We start from the raw sequence: 27,048 nt of genomic DNA on the forward strand, positions 1-27,048 counted from the left end.
CAGATGCTGGGCTGAGGAAGCAGTAGATTCCACATCACTGGTGGCTGCCTGCATGGCTGTGGAATCTAAAGCTGAAGGAAGGAAGGAAGGAAGGAAGGAAGGAAGGAAGGAAGGAAGGAGAAGGAAGGAAGGAAGGAAGGAGTTCACTCAGGGTCAGGGACCGTAGCCGCCCACCTAGTGCTCTTCCTGTCCCCCCACAACGGCAAGATGCTCTTCCACTTGCTAAAAAAGCAACTTTGCTGTTGGTGTGAACTCGGTGTTCCTGCCTTGGGTATTGGGCCCTTGTGTCTCAGAGACAGAAAGGCCCACAGACTTCACTTGTGTCCCTGGGAGGAGGGAGCCCAGGAGCCACATCTGCCCCCACCCTCGCTGACCACATTAATCACCCATCCCCACAGAACTGGCTCCTTTTCCAGTCTCTTCCTTCTCCTTTACAAAGAGCAGAGACTACATGTGAGGATGATAAGGAAATTATAGCTCAGCAAAGCAGTGGGAGGCTCTAGGATTATTCCACACCACGAATCCACACATGATGGGTTTTCTGGAGGCCAGTCCCCGAGTCATGCCTGTGGCTCTCCGAAACCATGCAGCCTCAGTGAGAAACTGCCCGCTGGGAGACACAGGTATTCCTATATCCTTGATTATTGACAAGTACGCATGTCAAAGGTTTACATCACCGTTAGGAGGCCACAGGATTGCAGGGGCCAGTGTGTTGTATAGCTGTTGTAGCCAGGGCCACATCTGACATTTGTAGGGTTAAGAGACAGCGAGGGAGGAGGTGCTTGTCTCAACCACACAGATGTGCCCATGGACCTGTTACATTGCCAGGAGCACAGTGAGCTCAGTAACTGGCCTTGGGGGTTGTCAAGACCCTGCCTGGGCTGAGCTGGAGGACCACACGTGCCTCCCTGGATGGTCAGAAGCCAAGGGTTATCCTGTCTCCTGACTGTTCACTACTGACTACTCAGATGGAACGAAGGATCCAGCCAGTGCCAGGAGGGCCCCCCCCAAGGCTGCACATGGGGGCGGGTAGGCCACTGCAGCCAGTTCTGCATAAAGCCATACATGTTACTGAGTGCCCTTGTGGGTCAGGGCTGTGTTGAAACCTGGGGCTACCCAGGCAGAGTGTGGGCAGCGGCACCCTTCCCAGGTGGGAGGGTGGAAGAACCCTTTATAACCTCTGAGGCCCTCTACCACCTTTGACTGTGGCTGAGTTGGATCTGAAACAGGGAACAGGTGGGACATTTCACTTTTCTTCTGTGAGAGCCTAGGAGTGAAGTGCAGAAAACCAATGCTCCAGCTCACCTCTGACTCATGTGTGACCCTGGGTTAGTCCATCTATCCTGAAGGCCCAGAGAGATGGAGGAGGGAGAAAAAAGACAATTATGCTTAAAACTAACCCAGGCCCTGGCCCTGATCCAGACCCTGACCTCGATCTCAATCCTGGCCCTGTCCACAACCCCACCCAGATTCTCAGGCTAATCCACACTTGCATCATGAACAGGCCTGAAAAATTGTTAGAAGGTTCTTATTTTCTCCCAAGATCTCTTTGGCTGTGCAATCCTGCCTGCATGCCCACAGAGGTGGCCTGGCCTCACGAGGACTCACAGATTGCTGACTCCCACACCCCTTGCATACAACACCCAGCAGCATGGTGGCATTTGTTTTGATTTTTTGCTAAGTTTATTTTAATCCAAGGACTTTGATTCATACAAAATGTCATTGTAGAAACAATAGCAGAATCCAAAGTCTGGGTGTTCAATATTACTCAGGCAGCAAACTTGTCAATCACAGGATTGTTTTAAAGCAGGTCCCAGTTGTGTTGCATGGTTGGGACTTCTTTTTGGGTTTTTTAACACTGTTCTTAAATATAAAGTTTTGCAACAAACCTTTGATTTATATCAAATATAATTAAAAATTAACAAATGAGTACATTGTATCAAAAAGTACGAAGATATACATTTCCATGCACATACTTGTATATATGTATATATGTATATATTTTACATGCACACATAACTTATTCAAACTACAGCCACTGCTTGACTGGTCCAGATGCAGACAACTGGTTAATGCATTTCAATTTTGGCAACTCACTATGAGATCTCAGTGGAAACATGATAGCTGAGAAGAGACGATACAGAAACAAAACCCGAAGTCAGGAAAACAAGACACAGTTTCTCCTCCCCCCACTCCCTGTAGTTTTCACCAATTCCAGTGTCTAGAAGAATCCAGACAAACTGGTGAGACTGTGTGGGGCTAGAACAGTGATTCTCTACCCAACATGGCCTGGGAAGCAGCCATGGTTCTGCACAGAATGGATACATTCAAAATAACATGGGCCAGAGATGAAACATCAGTATCAAAATACATATCCTTCTGCTTTGCAACAGGAGCACAGCGATCTCATGCACAGTCTGAGATACCATTCCAGTTATTATCTCCTATTGCAGTAAAATACTCTGTAATCTTGAAGTTTCAGAGTGTTGTGCCTTCCAGTAAGGAAATTCTATAAAATGGTTTGGTCACAATCATGCTGAAACCCTAGAACAGGTGGCGGTCTTATGTGATTTAGTTCTATTAAATGTGTGTCTTTTGTTGCATAGCCCTATAGGTTAACGACATCCACTCACTGGAACACACCTCCACATGGAGAAACGCACACACACAGCACAGGCCAAGTTTCTTTAAGATGAGTCATGGGGTAAAAGCCAATGAGAACACTCATGATCCAGCCAAGAGATCATCTGACATTTCCAAACATGGAGGATGCACCAAAATCTAATCATCTAAATGTTCCTTTTGTTCACAAAACAAAGGGTCTCCCAGCATTTTATGCACAGCCTCCCAACTATGGCATTTCTCCTTTGAGAGCGGCCATGAGGTTGGATTTCTCCTTCACTTCCTGCTTTCCCATGTCTCATGCCACAGATAGCGCAGGGCTTCAGATGCTCCCACTAGAGCCGCAGCAGCCAAGCTTCTCCTTGCCCTGTGGCTTCCTCCAGCTTTTGACCCCGTTTTGGTCAGGACATCCCAAGTGCTGGCATCTCCTCAGACAGGACCTCCCTCCTGCCCCGACATTTCTACCCTCCCTCTTCCCACCACCTCTCCCTCTCTGGCATTATCCAAAAAGAAACTTCCATGACAACAGACATCATGCCCCCTTTGGCAGGCATCCCGTCCCTGAGATTCAGATGTAGAACACACTGAGAACACCCCATACAAGGACACGCTCTACACTGCTCTGTGACTTCCCAGGAAAACCCTTCCACTTGTGGGAGGAAATCAGGGAAATGGTTGCTTTGTCTCCAAGACAACCGTCCCCCTGGATGTTACATGAGTGTTCTTCACGGACACCAGCTTTCCACTTGGTTGGTATTTGGAACCGTTTCCAGCTCCAAGGATTCACCCATGCTTCACGCAGGCTTCACATCACCGCCCCCAGGAGCCTGGCACGAGAGGGCTCGGAAGTCAGGCACTTGGTGGAGAGCGGCAGGAGCCAGGAGAGCCGGGAGACCACCCAGGCTGATGCAAGAGCATCTCCTCACACAAGCCACACACACACACACACACACACACACACACACACATCAAAGAGCTGAGAGCTTCCTATAGGTTGGATTTTTTAAAGTTATATTACGATTTCCTTCCCTATTTTTCTGTTTTTCTCTTTTTTTTCTAAATCAAGTATATGGAATTGACAAAAGAGGGAAGGGTGTTGTGATTAAAAACCAAAACCAACAGCAAGAATGTTTTCCAGATTTGGTCCCTGTCGGGGTTGACGGCATCTGGGAGAGGATAGAGAGTGTGTGAGTGTATTTCCGGTGTCCATTTGCTGCTTCAGCTACAAAGAGCAATACTGGGCATGTTTGTGGGCACTAACAAGACTTGCATGGAGCCACAGGCCGGCTCCCAAGGCTGCGGCCATCTACCGCCAACTCTGTCTCATCTTGCCAAACTTTTAAACACCCCAGGGTCCTCCATACCACACACTTGGATAAAGGATGGTCTCCACAAGATTCAGACCTCCTAAAAATGGCTCCAGGCACACACCCCAGATGCTGGGGTCCACCACACAGGATTCAGACTGGCAGGGTCCTAACGCAGCACATGCAGCCACTTCCCGTGTAGGGTCTGTGGTATGAGACCCCGGCAGGCAGCATACAAGGGGATAGAGAGAGCTACGTCCCTCTCTAAAAGGGCTTCAGGAATTGGTCCAGCGTGAAAGAGGAGGTGGGGGCGGGGTGGGGCTGGGGGGAGCCGTGGGGCCTCCCCCCAACTGGCCCCAAAGGCGGGGCCCCTCCTCCCAGGGGCTGCTGCCCCCGCCTCGGTGCCCCTGAGCGTCCCCGGGAGCCCAGCGTGGATGATAAAACTCATCGACTGGAACGCACCCGCTGAGCAGGTGCGTGGCGGTGGCGGTGCAGCTAGCACCAGTGGTCTTGGTCAGGGTGGTGGTAGCTGTGCCGAACCCGGCCGCCCGAGCTGAGTCCCAGAGTGCAGTGGTAGCCGTTGGGCACGCGGCGGAGGGGGTGGGACTGGGAGGTCAGAGAGGACACGTAGGAAGTCCGGGAGGAGCGGCCTGAGTTGGTGGCCACAGCCTCCTCAAAGGTGAGTGTGTCCTCAGGCTGAGTGCAGGCAGTGTCCTCACTGTCCAGACGCTGCCCCAAATAAGGGTCAGAGCCAATTCTAGAGCTGGCGGCCAGGGGCTGGCTGAGGGGGTCTCTCTGGAGCAGAGCGTTGTGTTCAGAAAGGCCACGACTAAGCCGACCAGGGGAGAAGGTGGGGAGGCTGGTCTGCGCCCCAACAAAGTGGACAGGGGATGAGTTGGCCGTCTTGTAGGTGACGCTGGGACGGGGAGTCAGCGGAGTCTGGGGGAGCTGCCTCCGCCCACTGCGGCCAGGGGTGCTAGCACCGGATGTTGACAACAAGGGGCTCCCATTCACTGAACCACCACCCTACATAAAACAGAACAGAGCAAATAAATATCAAAGGACCAGATCAGAGGCCAGTGCAGGTGAGAACCATGGAGGTGGGGGTGAGGGGCACAGAGAGAGGCAGGTGCCCTGGGAGGGGGGACTGGTAGGGCACATGATGGGGTGAAGGCAGATGGTACCGTTAGGCCTGGGGTGGTGGTCAGAGAACCATGGGTGACAAAGGGACAGGCATAGCCCAGGGAGAGGAGAGACTAAAGGCCAGTCCAGGGCAGTTGGGAGGGGAGCTTTGGTGGGGAGGAAAAGGGGAGGAAGGGGGGATCCCGTACAGATGGGGCCTGGGAACCGGACATGAGAGGATTTGGAGCATGGATGGGGTGGGGGCAGAGGCTGTAAGAAGGGGCTGTGAGAACTCCTGTCTTACCGGTCTCGGGGGTCCTGGCTCCTGCCCCGCTGTCGGTGACGTGGGGTGGCTGCTGAGGGATGGTTTGGGCTGTGAGGGCTCACGGCCCCCAAAGCGGTCACAGGAGTAGAAGCGCTGCTTCTCCGAGGAAGAGGAAGAGGGCTGCCTCCGCTCCTGGGACCGACCCCGCTCCTGCCTGCGCTCCCTCCGGCAGCCTGCGGGCCCCTCTCCCAGGGGTGGCCCTGGCCCCGCAGCACTGCTGGGTGCTGGCCAGGAAGAGGAGAAGTCAGCACAGCAACCCACGTGGGGAGACAGTTCCCCACCCCAGACCTGGTGCCCAGGGCCAACAGCGGGACCCAGGGGAAGAGGTGAGGGGGCAGGTGACCCCTGACCACCTGACCACCAGGCCTGGGACCCACCGCCCCCACACTCAAGGATGCTTGTATGGTAGAGGCACAAAAAGGAAGAGGGTCTCAGACCCCTGCATCAGGCCCTGGTCATTTGAGGGACCCCCGCACGCACCACCATCTGTGTCTGCAGACAGGCTGGCCCCCTTCTCCAGGGACTTCTGCTTCCTGTCCCTGCGGCGGTGGCAGCGGTGGTGGTGGTGGGGCACAGCCTGGCTGGCTGGTGCTCGGTCCAGGGCTGCGTTGCAGAGATGAGCCACATGGGGGCGTTGGGGCGCCAGGGTGGAGATGGAGCGCTTCATGGGGCTGGCGTCTGGGGCCGGCTGCAGGCAGGATCAGGGTTGGTGTGCAGCCTGAGAGAGGGGCCTGGAGCAGGCTCCACACTGAGGGCCTAGGGTTCAGGAACCACTAGGCTCCTCCCTCTCCCTGGAAAGGTCCTCCCCACCTAGGTCCACCCTTCCTCCCAGAGTACACTGCATAAGGTGCTGCCCATCTCTGCCAGACTAGGCAGGCGCCAGGCCGCCCGGGGGACAGGGAGGATACCAGGAAGGGGGCTGTGGGCCTGGCTGGGAGAACCCCAAGGGGTGGCTGCATGTGATGGCTCTGCTGGGCCAGGGCTGAGATGAGGACCTGTGGAAATGGGCCCTCCAAGTGCTGACCCCCACCTTCTACTTGGTGTCCTCAGGCTGACCGCCCAGCTGGCCAGGGTCAGAAAGGGGAAGAGGGCAGGAGCCACCACCAATGGGAGGCAGAGACAAGCTTAGAGAACGAAGTCATTTAAAATGTGCAGAACCAGGAACCACAGAAGGAGGCAGGGACAAGGTCCGCTCCAGGCAAGCACTGAACGCCCCAGCCTGCAGGCCATGCCCTTCTAAAGCCCCTAACCCTCCCAGCAAGTGAAAGCAGGGCCCCCCAACACAGTCTCAGGTCTGCAGACCCCTCTCTGAGTCCTTGTGAAAGGGCCCACAGCCCCCTTGCCCTGGAGCATCCTGCTCAGTAGTCAAAGCATCCTGGAGGAGCCGGGATATAGGTGTTGCCGTCTCCAGTGTCCAGAGAAAGAACAGGGCAGATCATCCCCAGAGCTTCGATGCGGAAACAGGAAGCCCAGGATGTGAGGGCACCGTGTGTTTTGGTGGGGGGTGTGGGTGGGGAGTGTGGGCTGGGGTGGAAGAGGTACATCCTCGAGACAGGGAAAGGCTGGGTCACGGACACAGGCCTGGGGGATGGAGGCCCCAGTGCCCCAACAGGAGGCTGAGCACAAGTGGGTGGTGGGGACTCTTGGCAGGCCTCAGAGGACTCTGGTTGCACCTCCTGAGACCGTCACAGTATTCTGGGGGTGCCCAATGGGGCTGGCAGAGTCCAGCTGCAGTGCAGGTGGGAGCCTTGGCATGGGACATGAGCCCTTCCCAAGCCAGGTCTCCTCATCCCCTACTCCCCAACCCTCCCATGACCCTGACCCTCCCAGACCACCCACCTGAGTCTCTGCAGCCAGGCGGGGCATGGAAGCTGCTCGTCCCTGGCTCTCCAGCCCAGGTTGGGGCTCCCCATCAGGACCTCTCAGGGCCATGCTCTGCATCTGGACATCCACAGCCTGGGCATACAGCAGCCCTCAGTCACACCAGCCCCCACTCCACCCTCACCTTCTCCCCCATTCCAGGCTCCCCCCTCCCACCCCACATTCCTGCATCTCCCACCAACCCGTCTCACTCCCTTCCCTGTCTCACCCCCATCTCCAGCCTGGCTCTCCAGGCCTAGGAGCCCTCACCGGTTTTCCTGGCTGCACCACTGGGATCTCTGTAGAGTGGCCACGCTCCAGGGGTGTCCTTGCCTCACAAGGTACCTCCTGGGTCCTCTGAGTGCCCCAAGAAACAGACTCCTTGATGCCACTCTCTTGGGTTTGTCTGTGGAGAACAGAGGATTACCTGTTGACTCAGAGGTCTGTGGGCCACAGAATGCCCACCAAGGACCTGGCTCTAATCTGCCCGGAAGCTACACTGGCCCTTTCTGCTCTGGGCTAGAAGAAGCCCAGAGGCATGAAGCCCCTCAAGTGCAGGTACCCCCAAGCGGCCACACAGCAAGGGATATGGACCGGGTTGCCAGGGCTCAGAGTAGGTGGGCAGAGAGGGCCCCGGAGACTATTCTGAGGGAAGTCTGAGCCTACCACTTTCTGATCTGGGGATATCCGGCAGGTTCCTCAGCCCTCGACAAGGTCTCCCATGTGCTTTGGGAGCAAGTTCTTGGCAAGGATGAGGCCACGTGTGTACAGCATGCGTGGTGCATAGTAAGAATGTTCTGCCCCTGTGGGCACGCAGCAAGCCCTGAGAGCTGCTCCTGCTTCTCACCCCTCCAAATCCACCGCCACCTCCCTGCTTCCTCAACTTCCAGCCATGGAGGCCTTTCTGCACTTCAGATCTAGGCTCAACTGTCATATTTTGGGGAAGGCCTTCCCCAGTCCATGCACCCCATCTGCTTATCCTTACGCTGCTGGTGTCTGTCTCCCAAGTGGCACTGACACTGCCTAGCATTTGTCTGGGCTACTGCTTGTTCTCAGTCATCTAGGTTGCATGGCATGGATCACACCCTGAGCTCAGAGCTGGAGCCTGATGGCCTCAGATGGCCACACTAATGACAAGACCAATTACTGCTGGGGTTTTGAGAAGATCATCCTCCATCTTCCTAGAGTTGCAAGCCTCTCCTCTGCAGCATGCTGTCTGGAGCTGCCGTGGCCCTGAGAGGAGGCCCAGCCGGGAAAATGGAAGCTGGACCTCCAGGCCTTGTCAGCCCTGCGGCCACTACATGATGCAGCCAGTTGCACTGTCTGTTAGGTGGCTCAGTAAATGCCCTGACTGCCTGGTACAGGCTGATCAGACCTGGCTCACTTGCAATAAAAGGGAGTGGTGGCTCATTTTATAAAACTTATAACAAGAAAAATAAATGACATTCATTTTCCCAAACTGAACCTGGCTTAGATCAATCCAAAAAGACATCTCCTTGATCCACCAGCCCCAGGGGAGCTAGCCCAGGCCTAGGCCCAAGGAGCTGCCAAGCTGGGCACTTACCAACAGTGGTGTAAAAGGTAACACCACTAAGTTAGGACAATTTATTACTCAACAAAACCTACCTGATTAAGAGCCCAAAACCCATCACCAGGCTTCAAAAAAGAACATCCAAAACACGTACAGGAGAGGAAGAAATCTTTCTCCTAACCATGCACACTGTGCCCCGTCTGGTATTAGGCCCCTACCTCAGCCCTTGCTGGATGAGGCAGAGAACAAGCCCCCCTTCGGGCTCAGCAAGTGGTTTGCTTTGGCCATGCGATGTTCATAGATGTGGGACCCTCGCTGCTGAGGCGGGGGGCTGAGGGGAGGCCTGCCTGCTACCACCCCTCAGCGATACATGGTGCAATATAGGTGACTGTTACTTCACCACACTTGGTTTTAGGTGGTTCATTACCAAGAATTATTGCGGCAAGAATTAGGGGATAGGTAAGAAAGACATTGCCAACTTATTTACAAAATGCAGTCGCTTAAAAAATCAGTACCAGAGTGGAGATCTGAGAGGCAAAATCCTTAGAGGAGTTAGGAAGACTAGAAAACATACAGGCCAATCAGCAGAATAGGGTGGGGAATGAGGTGGAAACAAGTAATTTCTCAGTGGTCAGCAGGCACCAAAGGTCAGTGAAGAAGCAGAGGCTCCTCACCAGATAACGAAATGGGCATGCACAATGGGGAAGTAACAGTGGGAATCACTAACTGTCTAACCCACTGAGTGTCAGAGGCACCCAGGAATTAGCTTTGGAGTCCACCACAGCCCGTTCCAGCAGCCGGCAGGAATAGCTTTCAGGCAGCACAGTGAACTATTTGGGTGGACAGTGGAGCCAGTCTCCGAAAACGGTGATGGCACCCGAGAGCTCCCTGTCCTGGAGTGCTGCCTGCGGGCGGCCTCTCTGGGAGGTAGAGAAACCAGGAGTCCTGCCCCCTCCCTGTACCACACACCCTGGCTGGGTACTCACATGGCCCCACCATTGCTGAGGGACGCAGAGCTCTTCTGCCGAAGGAAAACCCGGGCTCCTCGGAGCACAGCTGGCTGTGTCTGCTCCAGTGTGGCCTTAAGAGGGTGGAACAGCGACACAGGGCCCATCTGCAGAAGGGATGCAGAGAAGAAGAGCTCTGAGGACAGAGACAGCTGTGTCAGAAAGCTGGCCTGACCCCACAGCACAGGTTGGGGCTCTTTCTGCCTTGCACCCAGCCCTTCACATGAGGCAGGAAGGGGCTTACTTGCAACCTGGCCTGTGAATGACATCAGGAGAGTAATTTCACTTCTTGGAGCCTCAGTTTACCTACCTACAAAATCTGGGAACCACATCCAACTACAAATGGTAAAAAGATTTCATCTCATCAAATTGAATTCACAGGTGGAGGCTGCATGAACCCCGGACTGACCAGAATTCTCAGGAATTCTGAGGAGATTTCAGGGCTTGGGGGTGGGGGTATGTATGGGTTTCCACAACAGGGGAGGGGGGTATGTATGGGTTTCCACAACAGACAGGGGAATGGAGGGTGGTGGTGTGGGCATCAGAAACTTCCTATCCCACAATGGGTGAATGTTCCTGTAAGCACTGAACACCAGGGAACTTTCTAGAGTCTACATAGGGTCACTGATGGTTTGGCTGTGTGGGAAAGTTATCTTTGAAGCATGACATCAGGAAGATGGGACCCCAAGCCAGGCCAAAGTCATGAGTGGAAGAAATCATGATCCTGGACCCCTCAGCTTGAATCTCTCTGATCCCTGTCTGTGCGCAGGGTAATCGGGTTCTCCCAGCACCTCCCAAACCACCTCCTCTAGTAGTCTTCCAACTTCTTTCTTCTACCACTTAAAAAAGTGCCATCTCCAGGTCACCTGCTCTCAGCCCCTTTTCTTCTGCTCCTGAACACCAGCTCTCCAAGTCAGGAAACCCCCAGTACATCAAGAGAGCAGCCATTGCAAAGCACACAGGCTGTAAGGAGCTTCTGACTTTGGAGCTGGGGAGGGGAGGCCACAGCAAGAACCTCTCAACTTCCTTTCCTGCTGTGCAATATCCAGGAAGGGTGTGGGTTCTCCCTGCTGTCAAACAATGGGCGGGTAGCAGAGCCTGAGATCTACTTCTCGGAAATCCTGGAACCTGGTACCTGGGACAGGCCTCCCGCGGCCTGGTGAATCTGGTCTCTGGTGGTCTTGTTCTGTTTATAGAAGTCAAATATCATCAGAGCTGCATACACTTTTCCCACTGTCATCTCATCGGCTGGAGGGAGAGAAAACAGGATGGAGTGTAGAGGAGGAAAGGCAAGGAAACAGCCCCCACTACGAGGACTCCTGGACATGCTCAGGCAGGGGCATGGGGCTTGGCCAAAGTCATGCGGTCCCCATGTGGTGCCTCTGGACACAGAGCGCATACCCCCTGGAGGTGCATTGACTCTCCCCACAGGTCCCTTTATCTTCTTCCAATATAGTAGGCATGGAGTTTCATCTTTAAGCACCTTACCACTAACTATAGGAGTCTCCTGATTTTCTCTGGATTTTTTTGAGGTATAACCCCCACCAGTAATGTGGGTGACCATCCCCTCCCACAGGCCCTATGCACCCACTTATAAGACCATCTTCCCTGCAGGTGGAAACTAAGTCTAGATAGACTAGTAATGAGGTTACCCTGGCCCAGGCCTCTCGGGTCTGCCTCTGGGTGGGATATAAAAAGGGGGTGAACAAGGGGAATTTCTTGGCCTCACTTACGTTTATGGGGTGGCACCAGTAAATCCAGGGTCTTCTGGGGCAGATTGGCCCACACAGAGGAAATTTCCTTCCTCAACTCTGCATCACACTGATGCTGCTTCGTGCCAGCTGGGGTGGGGGCAGACAAGGGTGTGGAGGGGGAGACATGTTAGGAGCCGTCTCAGAGCCCCGTTCGGGGAACAGGCAGGGACAGGTGTTATATGGGGGGAAATGGGGCAAGGATGGCACTAGCAGGAAGCACAAAGCAGGAGAAAGCAGTGCCAGGGGAGCTGTCAGAGCCCCCTTGATGGCACCTGCCCAGAGACATGTGCACGTGGGCCCTGGCGGTCCAGCTGCTGACCCACCCATTCATCCACTTGTTCAGGAGGACTGAGTGAACACCCACCACAGGCCAGGTGCTGTTCTGGGTGACGGAACAAAAGCAACAGAGCTGCCTTCACGGCACCATGTGGCCTGAATCAACAACAAAGTGGCAGTAAGCAAAAAATCCAGTGTGTTGGATGAAGAAAAAGCCAAGTAGGAATGGATGAGAACTATGAGGAGGGCTGCAATTTTGGACAGGGGAGTTAGGAAAGGTCTCACGAGAAGGAGGTATGTGTAAGACCCTGAAAGCAGAAAGGGCCCAGGAAGTACAAAAGCCTAGTTATGGAGGTGGGAGTGTGGTGCAAGGAGTAGATGCTGAGAGGGGAAGCAGTGGAGGGTGCTAAGCAGATAAAATACTGATTTTTTTAAGCATCAGATTTACTATGGTTTAACGTACATACAATGAAATGTACCCTTTTCAGTTATCCCATTCTACAAATTTTGGTGATTGCATAAAGCCATGTTTCCACCCCCACGATCAAGACATGGTACACCCACTGCACCACTGCCAAAGTCCCTCTGTGCTCCCTTTGCAGCTGACCCCTTGGCCTCCTACCATCCCATCCCATCCCATCCCATCCCATCCCATCCCAGCACTGGTGTGTTTCTATCTTGGTTGTTTTGTCTTCTCCAGAATATCACACAAATGACATCACAGGGTATATTGGCTTTTGAGTAGGATTTGCCCACTCAGCATAATCCATCTGAGATTCATCCATGTTGCTGAACATATCAGGAGTCTGTTTCTTTTGATTGCTGAGTACTATCTTACTGTATGGATACACCACAGTTTATTCATTCACCATTTTTGAACATTTGAGTTGCTTACATTTTGAGGTGATTATGAAATAAAGCTGTAAATATTTGCATATATGTTTTTATGTGGGTATATGTTTTCTCTTCTTCCAACTTAGGAGTGGGATGGCTGAGCCATGGTAAGGAACTGCCAAAACTAGGATCACAAGAATTCCACAATATGCATTCTCACCAGGACTTATTATGATCATTTTAAAGAGTATTTTAGCCATTATAATAACCATGTAGTGTTATCGTGCTGTGGCTTCATTTTGGATTTCTCTAATGATTAACGATATTGAGTGTATTTACATGTGTTTATTTGCCTTCCATATATATATACATATATATTGGTGATATGTCATTCAAATCTTTGCCCATTTTTATTGGGTTGTTAAATTTTCTTATTGCTAAGTTGTGAGACACTTTATCTATTCTAAACTGATCCTATATCAGATATATGTTTCAAAAATGTTTTCACCACTGCTTTAGCTTGTCTTTTCATTTTCTTAAATGTCTTTTTGAAGAGCAAAAGTTTTTAATATTGATAAAGTTCAATATACCAATTTTTCTTTTATGGCTCATGCTTTTTGTGTCTTAAAAAATCCTTGTCAAATTCCATATTGTCAAAATTTTCTCGTGTTTTCTTCTAGAGGTTTTACAATTTCACATTTGCATTTATGTTTATGATCAATTTCAAGTTAATTTTTGTACAAGGTGGAAGGTATGTGCTATGGACTGCACTGGGTGCTCCCCTCATTCACATGTTGAAATTTGAATGCTCATTTTGATTGTATAAGGCCTAGAAGGAGGTAATTAGGTGAAATTAGGTCATAGGGGTGGGGCCCTGACCCATAGAGTTAGTGTCCTTATAAGACAAGACACTAGAGAATTCGTTCACCCTCTGTATGCACTCAAGGAAAGACCATGTGAGCACACAATGAAAAGGTGACCACCTACAAACCAGGAGAACAGGGCCAGGAATGAAACCTACCTTCCTGGCACCTTGATTTACTTTCCCCCTCCAGACTGTGAAAAATAAATTTTTGTGTTTAAGCCATTCATTTATGGTATTTTGTTATGGCAGCCCAAGCAAAAACACTAAATGTCAAGCTTTTTCCCTTCTTTTGGGGCGGGGGGGGCATAAAGCAGTCTAAGTTTTCCAGTACCGTTTGTTGAAAAAATTATCTTTTCTCCATTAATTGCCTTTACAACTTCATCAAAAATCCACTGGCAATGGGAGTGTGAGTCTCTATTGTGTTCCATTGAGTCATGTCTCTGTCCTGTCACCAATACCACACATCTCAGTTAACAGGCTTTATAGAAAGTCTTTTGATTCAAGTAGAGTAAGTTTTCCAACTTCATTCTTTTTTCAAAATTGTTATTCAAGTTCATTTGCTTTTCTACATACATTTTAGAACGAGTTTGTACATTTCTACCTAAATACCTGCTGGGATTTTGATTGAGTTAACATTTATTCTATTGATCAGTATGGAAAGAACTGACATCATGACAATATGGAGTCTTCAAATGTGTGAAGATGATGCAGTGCTTGATTTATTTAGGTCTTGATTCTTTCAGTGTATGTTTTGAAATTTGCAACATACAAATTTCACATACATACTTTTTAGAGTTATCCAGCAACATAGAAGTATTTCATGTTTTTGGTGTGATTTTAATGGAACTTTTTCCCATTTCAATTGTTAATTGCTAATATATAGAAATAATTTGCTTCTTGTGTATTGACCTTGTATCCTGTGACCTTGCTATTATTGTGTATTAGTTTTAGTAACTTTTTAAAATGGCTTAAAACAAGAGAAATGTACTATCTCAGTTCTGGAGGCCGGAAGCTCAAAATCAAGGTGTCCGCATGACTATGCCTCCTCCAAATGCTCTAGTGAAGAATTCATCCTTGCCAGTTTCTAGATGTTGGTGGCTCACAGCCATCTTTGGCATTCCTTGGCCTGCAGATGCCTCCATTTTATTGACTTTATTTATTACAATCTTTCAGATTTCTCCATAATCATGTAAATTGTTATTAGGAGCTATTTTATTTCTTCCTTTCCAACTGGTATGACTCCTATTTCTTTTTCCTAACTTATTGCAAAGGCTAGGACATAAAGTATGATGTTGAACAAGAATGGTGACAGTAGAAATCCTTCCTTTGTTCTTGATCTTAGGGGAAAGGGAGTCAGTCGTTCTTTGTTAAGTGTATGATTTGCTGAAGGTTTTTCATAGGTATCCTTGATCAGATTGATGCAGAATTTTAAAAATCATGAATAGATACTTAATTTTGTGAAATGCTTTTTCTGCATCTATTGAGATGGTCATGTAGTTTTACTTCTTTGATGTATTAAATTATATGGATTGATTTTTAAACTTGAACTCAACTTGCATTTCTGGGATAAACCTTACTTTTGTCATCAAGCAAATAGATAAGTATAGTTAGATTCAGTTTGTTAAAATTGTGTTGAATATTTCTGTGCCAATAGTCATGAGGGATACTGATCTGTAATTTTCTTTTCTTATAATGTCTTTGTCTCATCTTGGTATCAGAGTAATTTTAGCATCATACAGTAAGTTGAAAAATACCTTCTCTTTTTCTATTTTCTGGAAAAGTTTATATAGAATTGGTATTATTACTTCCTCCTTAAATGTTTGGTAGACTTCACCTATGAAGCTAACTGGGCCTGGGATTTGCTTTGTTGTTTCTTTGTTTGTTTGGCTTTTAACTATATATTTTAATTTCTGTAATAAATATAGTGCTACTCAGATTATCTCTTCCTTTTTTTTCTTAACCTACTCATGTTCTCTGTTCTTGATTGAACTTGATGGCTGGTGTCAAGGACTTCTTCCATTTCATTTAAGTTGAAGTTATTGATGGAAAGTTGTTCATAAAATTTCCTTGCTACCCATTTAATGGCATTAGGACCTGCAGTGGTATTCTCTCATTCCTTATATTGGTTATTTTTATCTCTTTTTTCCTTGATCGGTCTAGCCAGTTTATTAATTTTATTGGTTTGATTTGTAACATGATCACTCTGGCTGTTATGCTGAAGGCAGACAAGAACAGAGGCAGACTGATCAGAAGCTACAGCAACAATCTAGTCAAGGCCCAAGATACAGTGGTTTGGACCAGGAGCTGGCAGTGGTTGAAGACAAAGAAGTGATCATATTCTGGTGTATTTTGAAGGCAGAGTCAGAAGACATGACAAGAGACGAGACATGGATCAAAATTGGGGTAAAGAAAAGAAAAAAGAGGAGGTAAGAATGACTCCAAAGGTTTTGGCTTGAGTGACTAACTGAAAGAACAGGGTTTCCACTGATGGAGATGGGAAATATGGGAAACATCTGGCAATCAACTCTGGGAAGTATCATGGGGAACATCTGGCAATCAAGTCTGGGCAAGTAAACCTCTGGAATGTTTACTGGGCCTCCAAGTGGAGACAGTAAATAACTTTTCTCACGTGGCTCCTCACAGGAGAATGCAGGTCTTCAGGAGGCTGCCTGCACTAAAAACACAAAGTTAGAAGTCACAGTATTTAAAGCCATGAGAATAGGAGGAATGACAACGGTTGCAAAGAGAACAGTCTGAGGAATGACAACGGTTGCAGAGAGAACAGTCTGAAATGTCACTGAACAGTGACATTCAGAGGGTGGGAGACATGAGAAAACAGAACAAGAAACACAAAAGAAGGATGTGACAACTGAGGAAAGACTGAGCTGTGGATAGCCATGGTAAGGGCCGAGCATGTGGACGTCCCTGCACAGCTTAATGAGAGCAGCTCCAGCAGCGCTGCAGGGGAAGCCCAACTGCAGCCTAAACAGGAGACCAGATAGACAATACAGACCAGTCTCTCAAGGAGCTGGCTGTGAGGAAGGGAAGAATAAAAATAGAGAAGCAAATGGAGGGGGAAGAAAACTTTCTAAAGATGGGAGAGATAATACCATGTTCATTGTTGACACAAATTATCTAATAGAGGAAAAAAAAAAAAAAACAGGCAGGGAAAGAAGCAGGGTGCAGAATTTCCAGTGTGACATCTTTGGGTAGATGAGAACAGGAACTAGAATGCAAGGTGGGGGTGGGGGTTACTGGCCTTGACTCATCCACTGCAAACGAAATGGCTGAGCTCAAGGGCACAGGCGCAGCCAGGAGGGCGGTGTGGGGGTAGGGACAGTGCACACTCCCTTTGGTGGCTTTAATTTTCTCAGTAGTCATCACAGGAGGGGGAAGGTGGAGAGGACACACTGGAGGTTTGTCCTCTCCTAGTTTGGCACAGTCCTGTCAGCTCAGGAGGGGACCTGACAGGGACTGGGCTCACTACAAGGAGTGGACAGAAGGCACACAGACTCTCCACCCTGGGGAAGGGTGCTGCCTCAGATGAACCCGGGCCAGGCTATGTTGTGCCTGCACATGCTCTAGCTCTGGATAACCTTTAACCTCACTGCACCTCAGCTTCCTCACATGAAAATGGGATAATTACAATGCTCATTGGCAAGATGGTTATCAGGGGAATGGAGTCATCGGCCAACAGAGGTGCCATGGGCAGCTATCCTTGGTCCCCTCCACGCAAGCCTCCACATCCTCCTCCCTGCACACCCACCTGGGGTGGCTCTGGAGTGAGACTGCCCAGCCCTGGCTTGGTGCCCTCCCCAGATGCTGCCTTGCTCACCTGGAGCCAGCTTGATCTCCAGTGCGGTCCGAATGAGGGCCATCAGCGTGGACGTGAAGTGGACAGTCATATCCTCATTGGAGATGGGCATGTTCATACGAACCAGGCGCTAGGGACAAGGGGAGCAGGTTAGGGCCAGGCCCACCAGGGTCCCTCCACCACAGGACTACAAGGTGCTTGAGTCCCTTAGAGGCTGGGCTTGGCCTCCTAGGGGCAGCTTCTGCAGGTGCCCAGGCCCAAGCAAGGTTGGGTGGCTGGGAGTTTTGCCAGCATTCACACTCACCCTTGGGCCCCCACCCTCATTGGAGCTGAGGATTCTCCTAGCTGCAGAAAAATAGAAGACCAGGTGAAGATTGTCACATAGCACCAAGCCAGAAGCCTGGATCCCTCTGAAAGAACAGGGGTAGAAGGACCCCTACCCAAGGCAGGAATAAGGGATGTGTGGCCTGGGCTGAAGAGGAAGGGGTCTGGGCTGTAAAGAGGAACCTGGGGTCCCCTGGGATAGCCTATAGACAGGAGGGAAGACCCCTGTCCCCACAGCTCTGCCATCTCCACCTGCAGCCTGGAGTACTGGACAAGAGGCGGGCAGGATAGCCAGGAGCACAGCTCTGAGTTCTGGCTCCAGTGAGGCACCCCCCACCCCAGGAAGGCTTGTGTCTCACACCTCCCAGCCAGAGGGCCAGCAAGAGACATCTGATGCCACTCCCCAAAGGCATCCAGCACCTTACAGTCAGAAGGACCTGGGACAGATGGGACTGCACAGGGCCAGCATGAAGTCTGGGAGGGGAGGCTCAGGGCCACCATGTAGGAGTAAAAGTACTCCGGACCAGACTGGGGCCAGTGCCCTGCTGCTGTGCCTCCTGTTTCCCCATCAGGTGAACAGCCTCTTTCCTCTTCTCATCTTTCAAGGACAGAACAGCTGGAGACAGATGTATCTATACCACAGACCTCTAGGTATAGCCAGCAGCTGCCTAGAGCCTGAGGCTCTGAGAACTTACGTGATGTCCGGGAATAAAAGTATCCCTGAAATACTTTGTCTGGAATATGTCTGGAATGTCCTCAGCATGGGAGATCACCTAGCTGGCAAGGTAGCCCTAGGGGCACCATGAGCCAACCCCACTATCTTCTCACAGCAGCGTCTTGTCCTCTACAAGACTGAGCTAGAGATGGGGGCACAAGGTCTCTCCCTGGGGTCTGCCTACCCTCTGCCAAGACTGCATCCTGTGACATAGCAGCATCTCTTTCCCTCTGGGGAGGACCCCCCAGCCCTGCCACCAGTATCTTGGCCCCAAATCCAACCCTCAGCCTAACAGAGACTGGGTGGCTAGAGACACGGGCCCAGACTCTGCCCCCCTGAATGCTGGCAAAGCCCCACTTGGCACATCCAATCATGGTCCCAGGACCTCACACATCACCTGTGTGACGCACACCAGGAAAATCGGCTTTCCAGAGCAGTGTCCCTGTAGACCAGCACCGATGGCAATAGTAGAGGAAGAGGGATTCCTCTCCAGGGAAGTCAGGGAGTCGGGCACCAGCGTCAAGGAGGAGCAAGCAGGTGATTTCCAAGAGAAGAGAGCTCTGTCCAGGGCACCTTCACCAGAGGCTCTCCTCGGCCTGCCCAGGCCCTAGAGGGGCTGGGATCTCAAGAAGCAGGGCAAGACCAGAGTAAACACGTGTCTCTGCCCTGGGCCTAGACCCTCCTGGTCACAGCACTCTGCACATCTCCTGGACCCTCCCTAGCTCCCCAGGCCCATCCATGCCTCCTCTGGTCTAGTCATGACCAGAACCGTGGAACTGGCTGGTACCGCTGGGGAGGGACCCTAAAGGCTAGCCCATCAGGGCCCTGCATGCCCAACCTGGCCTCAGGTATCAGTGGACAGAACTCTCCTTCTTGGGGACAAAGCTACAGCCTTGCATGCAGGCCTCCAGGCAGGCAGAACATACATGCCAGGCAGGGGAGGGCCGAGGAAGACATAAAAGGGATCTGCCAGTGGCTCAAAGGAGCCACTAGCTCCCATAGGCTGTGCTGAGGCAGGTGACAGAGGTAGGCCTAGATCGAGAGCAGAGAGACAGGCAGCATGGACAGAACCAGAGAGATGAAGGCTCTGGTGGGAAGCTCGCTCAGAGACAGGGCGGTGGTGGGGAAGCCCCAGACACATGCTGGTGGAGCTGCCAGACTGGGGCTGGCTGTTTTCTGGGAGCTCTAGGAGCTGCAGGAGGGCTCTGGGTATGGGGCAGTGGTGGTGGGGGGGCAGTGCTAGAGGGATGGAAGGTGGGGGTGTGGTGACTGAGGGTACATGGGCAGGTGGGAGCAGGCTTGGGGCTGGACCATGTGACCTGCTCACCCCCCGAGGAGGGAGGCCTGGAGATGCCCTCAGTTTACCTCCTCCTTGCAGCTCAGCTTCCTAGGCTCCTCAGCAACAGAGGGAGGGAGCTTGGGAGCACCTGGGCCCCTGAAGCTGTCCTTACCCGGCAGCAGCCCTCAGAAGCCCCAGGAATGACAGCAGGACGCCTCTCCCTGGCACCCTTTCCTTCTTCGTAACAGAGTGGCACTTACAAGGCCCTGGAGATGCTTCCTCCTCAGGCTGACAGCAGCCCAGGCCTGGGGAGGTTCTGCATGTGTGGGGCTGGGAGTGAGTTCCTCAGGGGTACCAGAGGCCCTGCAGGCCCCTATTACCCCAGGCTCAGACCCTGAGGGCTGGGTAAGTCCACCCTCTTCAGGCACTTATGGGACACAGAAGTCAAGTGCCATCCTGAGCCCAGAGCAGAAACAGCTGGTCTGTCCCCTCATTTCCAGGAAATGAAAGAAAAGAGAAAAGGCAGATGAAGGGATCTGGCTCCACCTTCCTGAGCCTCACAGGGGCTCTCAAAGGGGGCAGACCTGCAGGGACGAGGCACGGTATCTGCGTCCCTCTGTCTGAGGAAGTAGAGGACATGGTTGGAGCAGAGAAAAGGAGGAAACAGACAGCAGAGCGGCAGACAGACAGATGGACAAGCCCAGCACAGCCAGCCTCCGGGGTGCAGGGGTGGGGTCTACCTTGTATGCAACTCGAGCAGGGCATTTCTTCCCCAGCCCCAGGGGTGGGGACATGTGTTTCAGCATCTCAAACATGTCATTGTAACTGATGCGCCCACTGGAGACCCGGCCCAGAGAGGCAGAGGCAGGGTGGGGTCCACAGGAGGGGTGCGGCAGGAGGGGGTGGGGGGAGGAAGCAGACAAGAAAACAGATCCAGTTAACCAGCGTCAGATTAAATGCCAAACGTCAAATTACAAAAAAATGAGGGACTTTCTCTGCTTGACTCATCCCCTCCTTGCCCCTCCCAGCCTCACCTCCACACTCCAGCCCCACGCAGGGCAGCGGGCAGGGGTGACATCTGAGCTAATGAACATGGAGGGATGAGGAAGGGCTGCATCGGGGCGGCTTTGGGTTGTCAACTTCTGATTTTACACTTTTAGAAACCACAGATAATGCCAAATCAGAAAAGAGTTGTTTCACCATGCCGGGAGAGCTGGCAGACAGAATTACATGACCGATGAGGCCGGCCTGAGAACCACGGCAGAAACATCAGCTTGCCTTAATGCTCAATTTGCTTCCAAGTTAGCCTAGAGGCTAAAAAAGTGGAGAGAAAAAATCTAAAACAAGCCAGAAAACTAGAGCGGGAGCCACGCTGTTCTGCAAGGAGCCCCAAGGCTCTAGAGACAAACTTGACGGGTGAGTCCTGCTCCAAGCCCAGAGACGCCCGAGGCCGCCCAGGGCAGGGCTGCTGCTGGGAGTCAGGGCTGGGCAGGAAATGGGAGACTGCGGAGGGTGGGGGGGGGAGGGGGCACGGTGGGCAGCTGGGGTGGGATGTGGCTTAGAGCCACTCTTGCACCCTCCTGACAGCACCCCAGGGACAGGGCCGGGGCCAACCAACAGGACAAGGCTCCAGATCCAGGAAGGTGTCTAGGGGCCGATGACTGTGTCTTCCAGAGACGGACAGGCCACCAGGCCTGCAGCCTCACCTCCACCCCTGGGGACACCTGCCTATGGGACCTGCTTGGGGTCCCAGAGACGGTTGGGTTCAGGCCACCCAGGAGAGAAAAGGGACAACTTTTTCCTGGCAGGCACATCTGCCCCAGGCTGTGGCCCTCCTCCCAGGGTTTCCAGCCTCAGCTGCGTGGATCCATCCAGAGGTGAAGCAAGCGGGCCTGCCTTTGGGCCTCTGCTCCCTCTGTCCTCTCCTCCCACAGGGACCAGAAACCCTCGGGCTGTTGGGCTCTTCAGACTGGGAGGGGCAGCTGCTCCTGGTCTGCGCGTGCCCAAGCCCTCCTCCTCTGGGGCCCGCGGCCTCCAGCCTGTCTGACCGTTAGCCCACCCTTGAGAGCCTGGAGGCAAAGCCAGGTAAGACAGCTGCTTCCTTGGCACAGGCAGGGCCTGGCCCCCAACTCCCACCCAACAGCCGACCCCTACCCTCAAGGCCCAGCCAGAAAGCTTCGTGTGTACTGCCTCAGAAGGCTGCCTCTCCCCAGCCAGCTGGAGGGGTGGGGAGATTAGACGGGAGACCAAAGCGTCCAGGAGGTTGGAGTGCGGGGCAGGGCAGGACGGGAGGAAAGAGAGGTGAGGTGTCATCATTCCCAAACCAGGCAGGGAGTGTGTGCTGTGTTTGCGTTTCGGGCAGGGAAGAGTATGTCGGATGGAGGCTCTGAAGTTGCAAACCTTGTAGGCCAACCTACGAGGGCAGTTCTTCCCTAAGCCAACGGGTGGCGCAATACAACGCAACAAACTGTACATATCCTTATAATGAATCCGGCAACTGGAAAGGAAATGTCACAGGTTATGGCAACCAAGGCACGATGAGCCCGTCCCGCCCGCCCACCCAGCCTGCGACAGGAAGAGGAGCCAGGCGGCTGGACAGGCAGCTCCCTGCAGGGAATCCCGGGGCTTGGAAAGCCCCTGGCAGCATGGCAATCCCAAGATGATTTCCAGAGCCTGATGCAGGCAGGACACACGCCATAACAGAACAAGTGCCGGCCCCTGTCCCAGGCCCCCACTGTGCACGTACTGAAACTGTTGGTCTGTCTCTCCCGGGGCCTTGCTCACCCACCCTCTCTGGCAGCCCCTACTCTGGCTCCCTGAGTGCCTGAAACCCCATGCCTGACTGTCCCTACCTCCCAAATCTCTTGGAATCTGCTGGTCCAGCTAAGAACCCCCTTGTCCCAGGGTGGGCACCCTGGCCAACACTGATGTTTCTCTTTCCTGTACTGTACCCCTTGGTCTAATCAGCTCCAAATTACTTCTGGAAAAGAGGGAAGAAAGAGGAAACCCCACTTTGGCCTCACCCAAGGTGCCTGCTAACCTCATGGGACCCAAAGGGTCAGAAAGCATGGTGAAGCCCCAGCCCCAATAATCACTCAACCCAGTTCACAGCCTGCCCTTTGGGTTCATCTTCTCTCTTCCACCATCAAATCCCTCAGATGGCACCAGATGGAAAGTGGGGGCACAATACTGTCACTCCAATTCAAGAACAGTCCTCATTGTCCATAAAACAAAGTCAAAGATATTTCTTTATCCCAAATTTCAAGACCTCCTCAACCTGTCCCAGCTGCCCTTCCAGCTCCTTTGCACTCTCTTCTCCATCAGACACAATCAAACCCCTTTCCCTTCACCCCTGGCCCCATCCCCTTCTCTAGAGCTCAATCTGTCTTGCCCTCTTAAGTCTGGCTCAAATGCCACCTCCTCTGACTCACCAGACAGGTGGGGTCTGTCCCTCCTCCAATACCCCCAGCCTCATACTACAGCCCCTCTATTCTCCCACTGTCCTGCCGGACTCAGCATCCTCAGAGCACGTGCTCACTTCACCTACAGACCCCCGGTCCCCAGCACACGGCGCATGCTCAGGAATGTTGACTGGACAGATGGATGAACACAAAGATGAGTAGACAGGTTGCTCACAGGTGTGGTTGTGATTCTCTTTTCAAGTCTACATTTCACACAAAGTGAGGCAGCAACAACAGGGAGGATGGGAGAAGGCGGCACCAGAAAGCAACAACCCCACGCCTTCTTCATCTCCCCACAGCACATGTGTGCACACACATACCCATACTCACATGCATTCACACACGTGCGTGCACAAACACACATGCCCTGTGCATTTACATGTGCACACACAAGCACACACATACACACTAACATGTCCTGCACTCACATGTTTGCAGTCACAGGTGTGCATGCTCGTATGTGCACACACAAACCACCACGTACCTGTGCACACATGCACACATGTATTTCTGTTGCACACATGCAAACACACAAGCCGCATGTATACACAGACCTGTATGCATACACACAACACATCCGTATACAATATGCACACATGTATACACCTGTGCACACATTCACATAGCCACACAGGTACAAACATACACATATATACACACACATACACATATGGAAGCTTGGGAAATTCACAAAGTTTAGTTATTTTTTAAGTCTCTCCAAGAATGAGGAGACAGCAGAGTGGCCCCCTGGGATATAAAGATGAACATATCCTTACATCTGCCTGGAAGCAACCTTGCTCCTGCCTGGGATGTGGGTTAGACTCAGTCCCCTCAGCTGCCTCTGCTGGGCCTTCCCCTAGGCCCTGCCATCAGGAGGTGAGCTATGTTCTCAGCCCAGGCCACATGTGCGGGCAGCAAGTCTGAGCGTTAGCTGTGGGTCACATCCATGCTACTTCTGGACCATGGTCCTATGTGCTATTTCGCAGATGCCACCTCTGGGGTAAGGCTTATACTTGCTGTCTACTCCTTCCACAGCACTTTCTCTACCACACTCCCAGTGGCCTCTGCCTTCCAGAGAGGCCCCATTGTCTGAACTCTGGATTTGGGAAACAGTCTGAGCCCCCTGTGCACCATCACAAAAACACAGTCTGGCCCAAGTCCATTTGCTGTATGCCCTAATTCTGTTCCACCCGTTGCTGGGCTAAGAGAAGTCCTGGGTCTATGGTTCGTAAAGATTTGGGGACAAGTCTTCCCCCTTCACAGGCCTGCACTGACCTGCCTTTGTCTCTAAGTCCAAGTCAAATCCCAAACAGAATCTCTGTATCTCTGCAACACAACCTCTGGAAATAGTGTGTCTAGAACTAGCAGCATCTCTTGAGACCACAGTCCAAATGACACTCCTGGAACAAGCCTTGACCCTGCCCTTGGGTTGAGGGTTACTCAGAGTCTCTCCTGCCCTCTGACCTGACTAGGCCTTCCTGACCAAAGAACCCATGCCTACCCTTGAGCCTGTGGATGCCAGAATGAGCCTGGGCACTGCAGGGCCAATGTGCTGATGCATCAGCAAAATGACAAGACTCTCCAAGGCCACAAAAACGGTCACCTACACCATGAAACATAAATAACAGCCATGCTTGTTCTGCACTATGCAAAAACTGTAAAATTTTCACTACAATGGAAAACATTCAGAGACACTACAGGCATGGAAATGCCCAAGGGTTGCTGGGGTTGCCAGTGGTTTTTGGGGCTTGCCCCGCCAGGGAAGGGTCTTACACAGCACCTTCTGGACCCTCACATGATAGGGTAGTGGCCCTAGGAAGGCTGAGTGAGGAGGGTGAGGGATCCCAGCCAAGCTCCAGGTTTCAGGAGCTTGAGGGCCAGAGAGCTCTGGAGCAATCCCCATGCTGCTTCAGGTTAGGAGAAAACAGGTAGAAGCTCAGGCACTCTGTGGGCAGTGGGGTCCTCACCGTGAGGACACCGACCATCTTCTCCAGGTCTCTACCATGCAAGGGGTGGCCCAACACAGAACTGTGTGAGGGGGACACAGGCAGGCGGGGAAGCCTCAGAGAGAGGAGCTGGGAAGTGGCCACACCCCATCTCCACAGTCTTATTCCCCTGGAGCGTGGGAAGGGACAGATGCCCACCCGCTTACTGGGGCACTGTGCATTCACATTCAGGTCTGCTGATCGCTCGCCATGAGCGAGGCGGTGAGCAAGCCTGTGTCTTCCCCAGCAGCCAGGTCTCTCGGCCCCTCCATGTCCTGTGTTTGGCCTTGCAGAGAGCATTCCCTGAGTAACTACTCAAGTATCTGCTTGAGAGAGTGAATGAATGAATAAGCAAGTGAAGGAGCGCATGATGAAGGAACAGACAAATGGGCAGATGGCGAGTCCATGCTGCTTTGCTAGCCCCGAGGATAAGAGTATGTCCTGGGTGTGCAGGACTCTCCCACGGATCACAGAACCACCTTCTAACCCAAGCCAGTCCCCTCATGACACACTTGCTCTGTCTGGAAATGAACCACCTCTCACTTAATGCAACACAGTAAACCTTTCCCAACGTGACCAAAGGGTCTTCAACGTACTAGACCCTTCCTGGTAGCTCCTTTAATTTCAGTAAAAGTTCACCAAGCACCTGCTATTTACAGCCTGGGCTGGGGACACAGAGGTGCATGTTGGCTCCTGTTCCTGAGGGAGATGGCAGAGAGGGAGAGGCCTGAGCCCATCAGGGGAAAAAATGTTATTTCTGCCATGAAAGCTTCCAAGCTTCAGGAGGACAGTGAGGCCCCAAGGGAAGGCCCTCCTGCTGTGTCTACACCCTTTCCCTTGAGCCCTCCATGCCCCTCATGTGACAGACCTGTGAGGGGACAGTACACTCCTATTCAGCAAGAGCCCTGAGCCTCACAGACCCCCTGGAACCTTCTAAGTGCTGGACTGAGGGTCTCAGAGCATTTCTCAGCCCAGGGAGCTGTGTAAAAGCACTGTGGGCATGAGAAGGAGAGCGCTACCTCAAGGGGGACCCAGCACCACCCTATGTGGGCCCCATCAAAACCTGAGGGTGATGCCTCATGTGACACAGGTCTGAAGCCCCCCAGCCCTGTCGCAAGATCCGTGGCATGGACCACCCTGAGGACCACGGAGCACGGGGGCCACTCACCACGCAGCCGGGTCGTACTCAGCCCAGACCCGGATAAACTCGTCCAGGTGGTGAGGCCCTAGGATGGAAGAGTCCCGTGTAAGGTACTCAAAATTGTCCATGATCACGGCCACAAAGAGGTTCAACATCTGCAGGACAGGAAGGAAAAGGGGTGACATAGAGAGACCTCAGCCTGCCCTCTACCTAGCCCTCACCCACCAGCCAAAGTCTGTGTGCAAAACCATCATAGCAGCAGAGGCCACTGACTTAGAGCTTGTCCAGCCCTGCTCCCCCACAGCCTTTGGGCCTCCACGATGCCACCACCGTCACCACCCACCACAGTAGCCTCCTACCCCAGGGTTCTAGATCCCGCAAATAAACCTGAGCCCCTCCTGCTCCCTACTTCTGCTGCTCCAACCCTAATTCATGTCTACAACCCCTTCTGCCCCACCTCCCATGACCATCGGTTTCCCCTCTTAGCTAGCCAGCAAGGAAACCGTGACTTTGTAGTCAGCAGTTTGGACTCTAGTAGTTTAGACTCTGGACAAAAGCTCAGCTTCTCTCCTTCTTCTTCTTTTTTAAATTGACTTGAAATTCACATAACATATAATTAATCATTTTGAAGTGTATAACTCAGTGGCTTAAGTGTATTCACACATTACACAACCACCTCTCTAGTTTCAAGAATTCTTCATCACCCCAGAGAATGCCTTGTACCTTAAGTAATCACTCACTTATCCGCCCCCCCACATTCCATGGCAACAATCTCTGTTCTGCAACTATAGGCTTGTCTATTTGGGATATTTCATATAAAAAGAAT

General features: G+C 52.0%; 1 protein-coding gene and 1 long non-coding RNA gene across 9 annotated transcripts in view; one reads left to right on the forward strand and one right to left on the reverse strand.

Annotated features, from left to right (window-relative positions):
* Positions 1–1,660: 1,660 nt before the first annotated feature.
* The window catches only part of CACNA1B (calcium voltage-gated channel subunit alpha1 B), a 196,327-nt gene continuing 170,939 nt past the window's right edge, over positions 1,661–27,048 (reverse strand). For 5 of the 8 annotated variants that reach the window (XM_025476036.3, XM_049114901.1, XM_025476035.3 and 2 more), the window contains 11 exons: positions 26,250–26,377; positions 20,376–20,472; positions 17,339–17,447; positions 11,508–11,615; positions 10,910–11,022; positions 9,754–9,881; positions 7,507–7,642; positions 7,216–7,332; positions 5,857–6,064; positions 5,356–5,600; positions 1,661–4,955 (listed from right to left, as the gene is read on the reverse strand). In XM_025476036.3, the coding sequence (XP_025331821.1) occupies positions 4,425–4,955; positions 5,356–5,600; positions 5,857–6,064; positions 7,216–7,332; positions 7,507–7,642; positions 9,754–9,881; positions 10,910–11,022; positions 11,508–11,615; positions 17,339–17,447; positions 20,376–20,472; positions 26,250–26,377 (1,920 nt within the window). In that variant the 3' untranslated portion in view covers positions 1,661–4,424. The other 3 variants (XR_007413238.1, XR_007413239.1, XM_049114903.1) reach the window with 3 other exon arrangements.
* Positions 4,529–8,671, forward strand: LOC112677514 (uncharacterized). Its single transcript, XR_003147050.3, has 3 exons — positions 4,529–4,608; positions 4,840–5,014; positions 8,293–8,671. It is a non-coding gene; the product is annotated as an uncharacterized LOC112677514 (long non-coding RNA).

This window comes from Canis lupus, chromosome 9, assembly GCF_003254725.2.
Source record: "Canis lupus dingo isolate Sandy chromosome 9, ASM325472v2, whole genome shotgun sequence".
Classification (NCBI taxonomy): domain Eukaryota; kingdom Metazoa; phylum Chordata; class Mammalia; order Carnivora; family Canidae; genus Canis; species Canis lupus.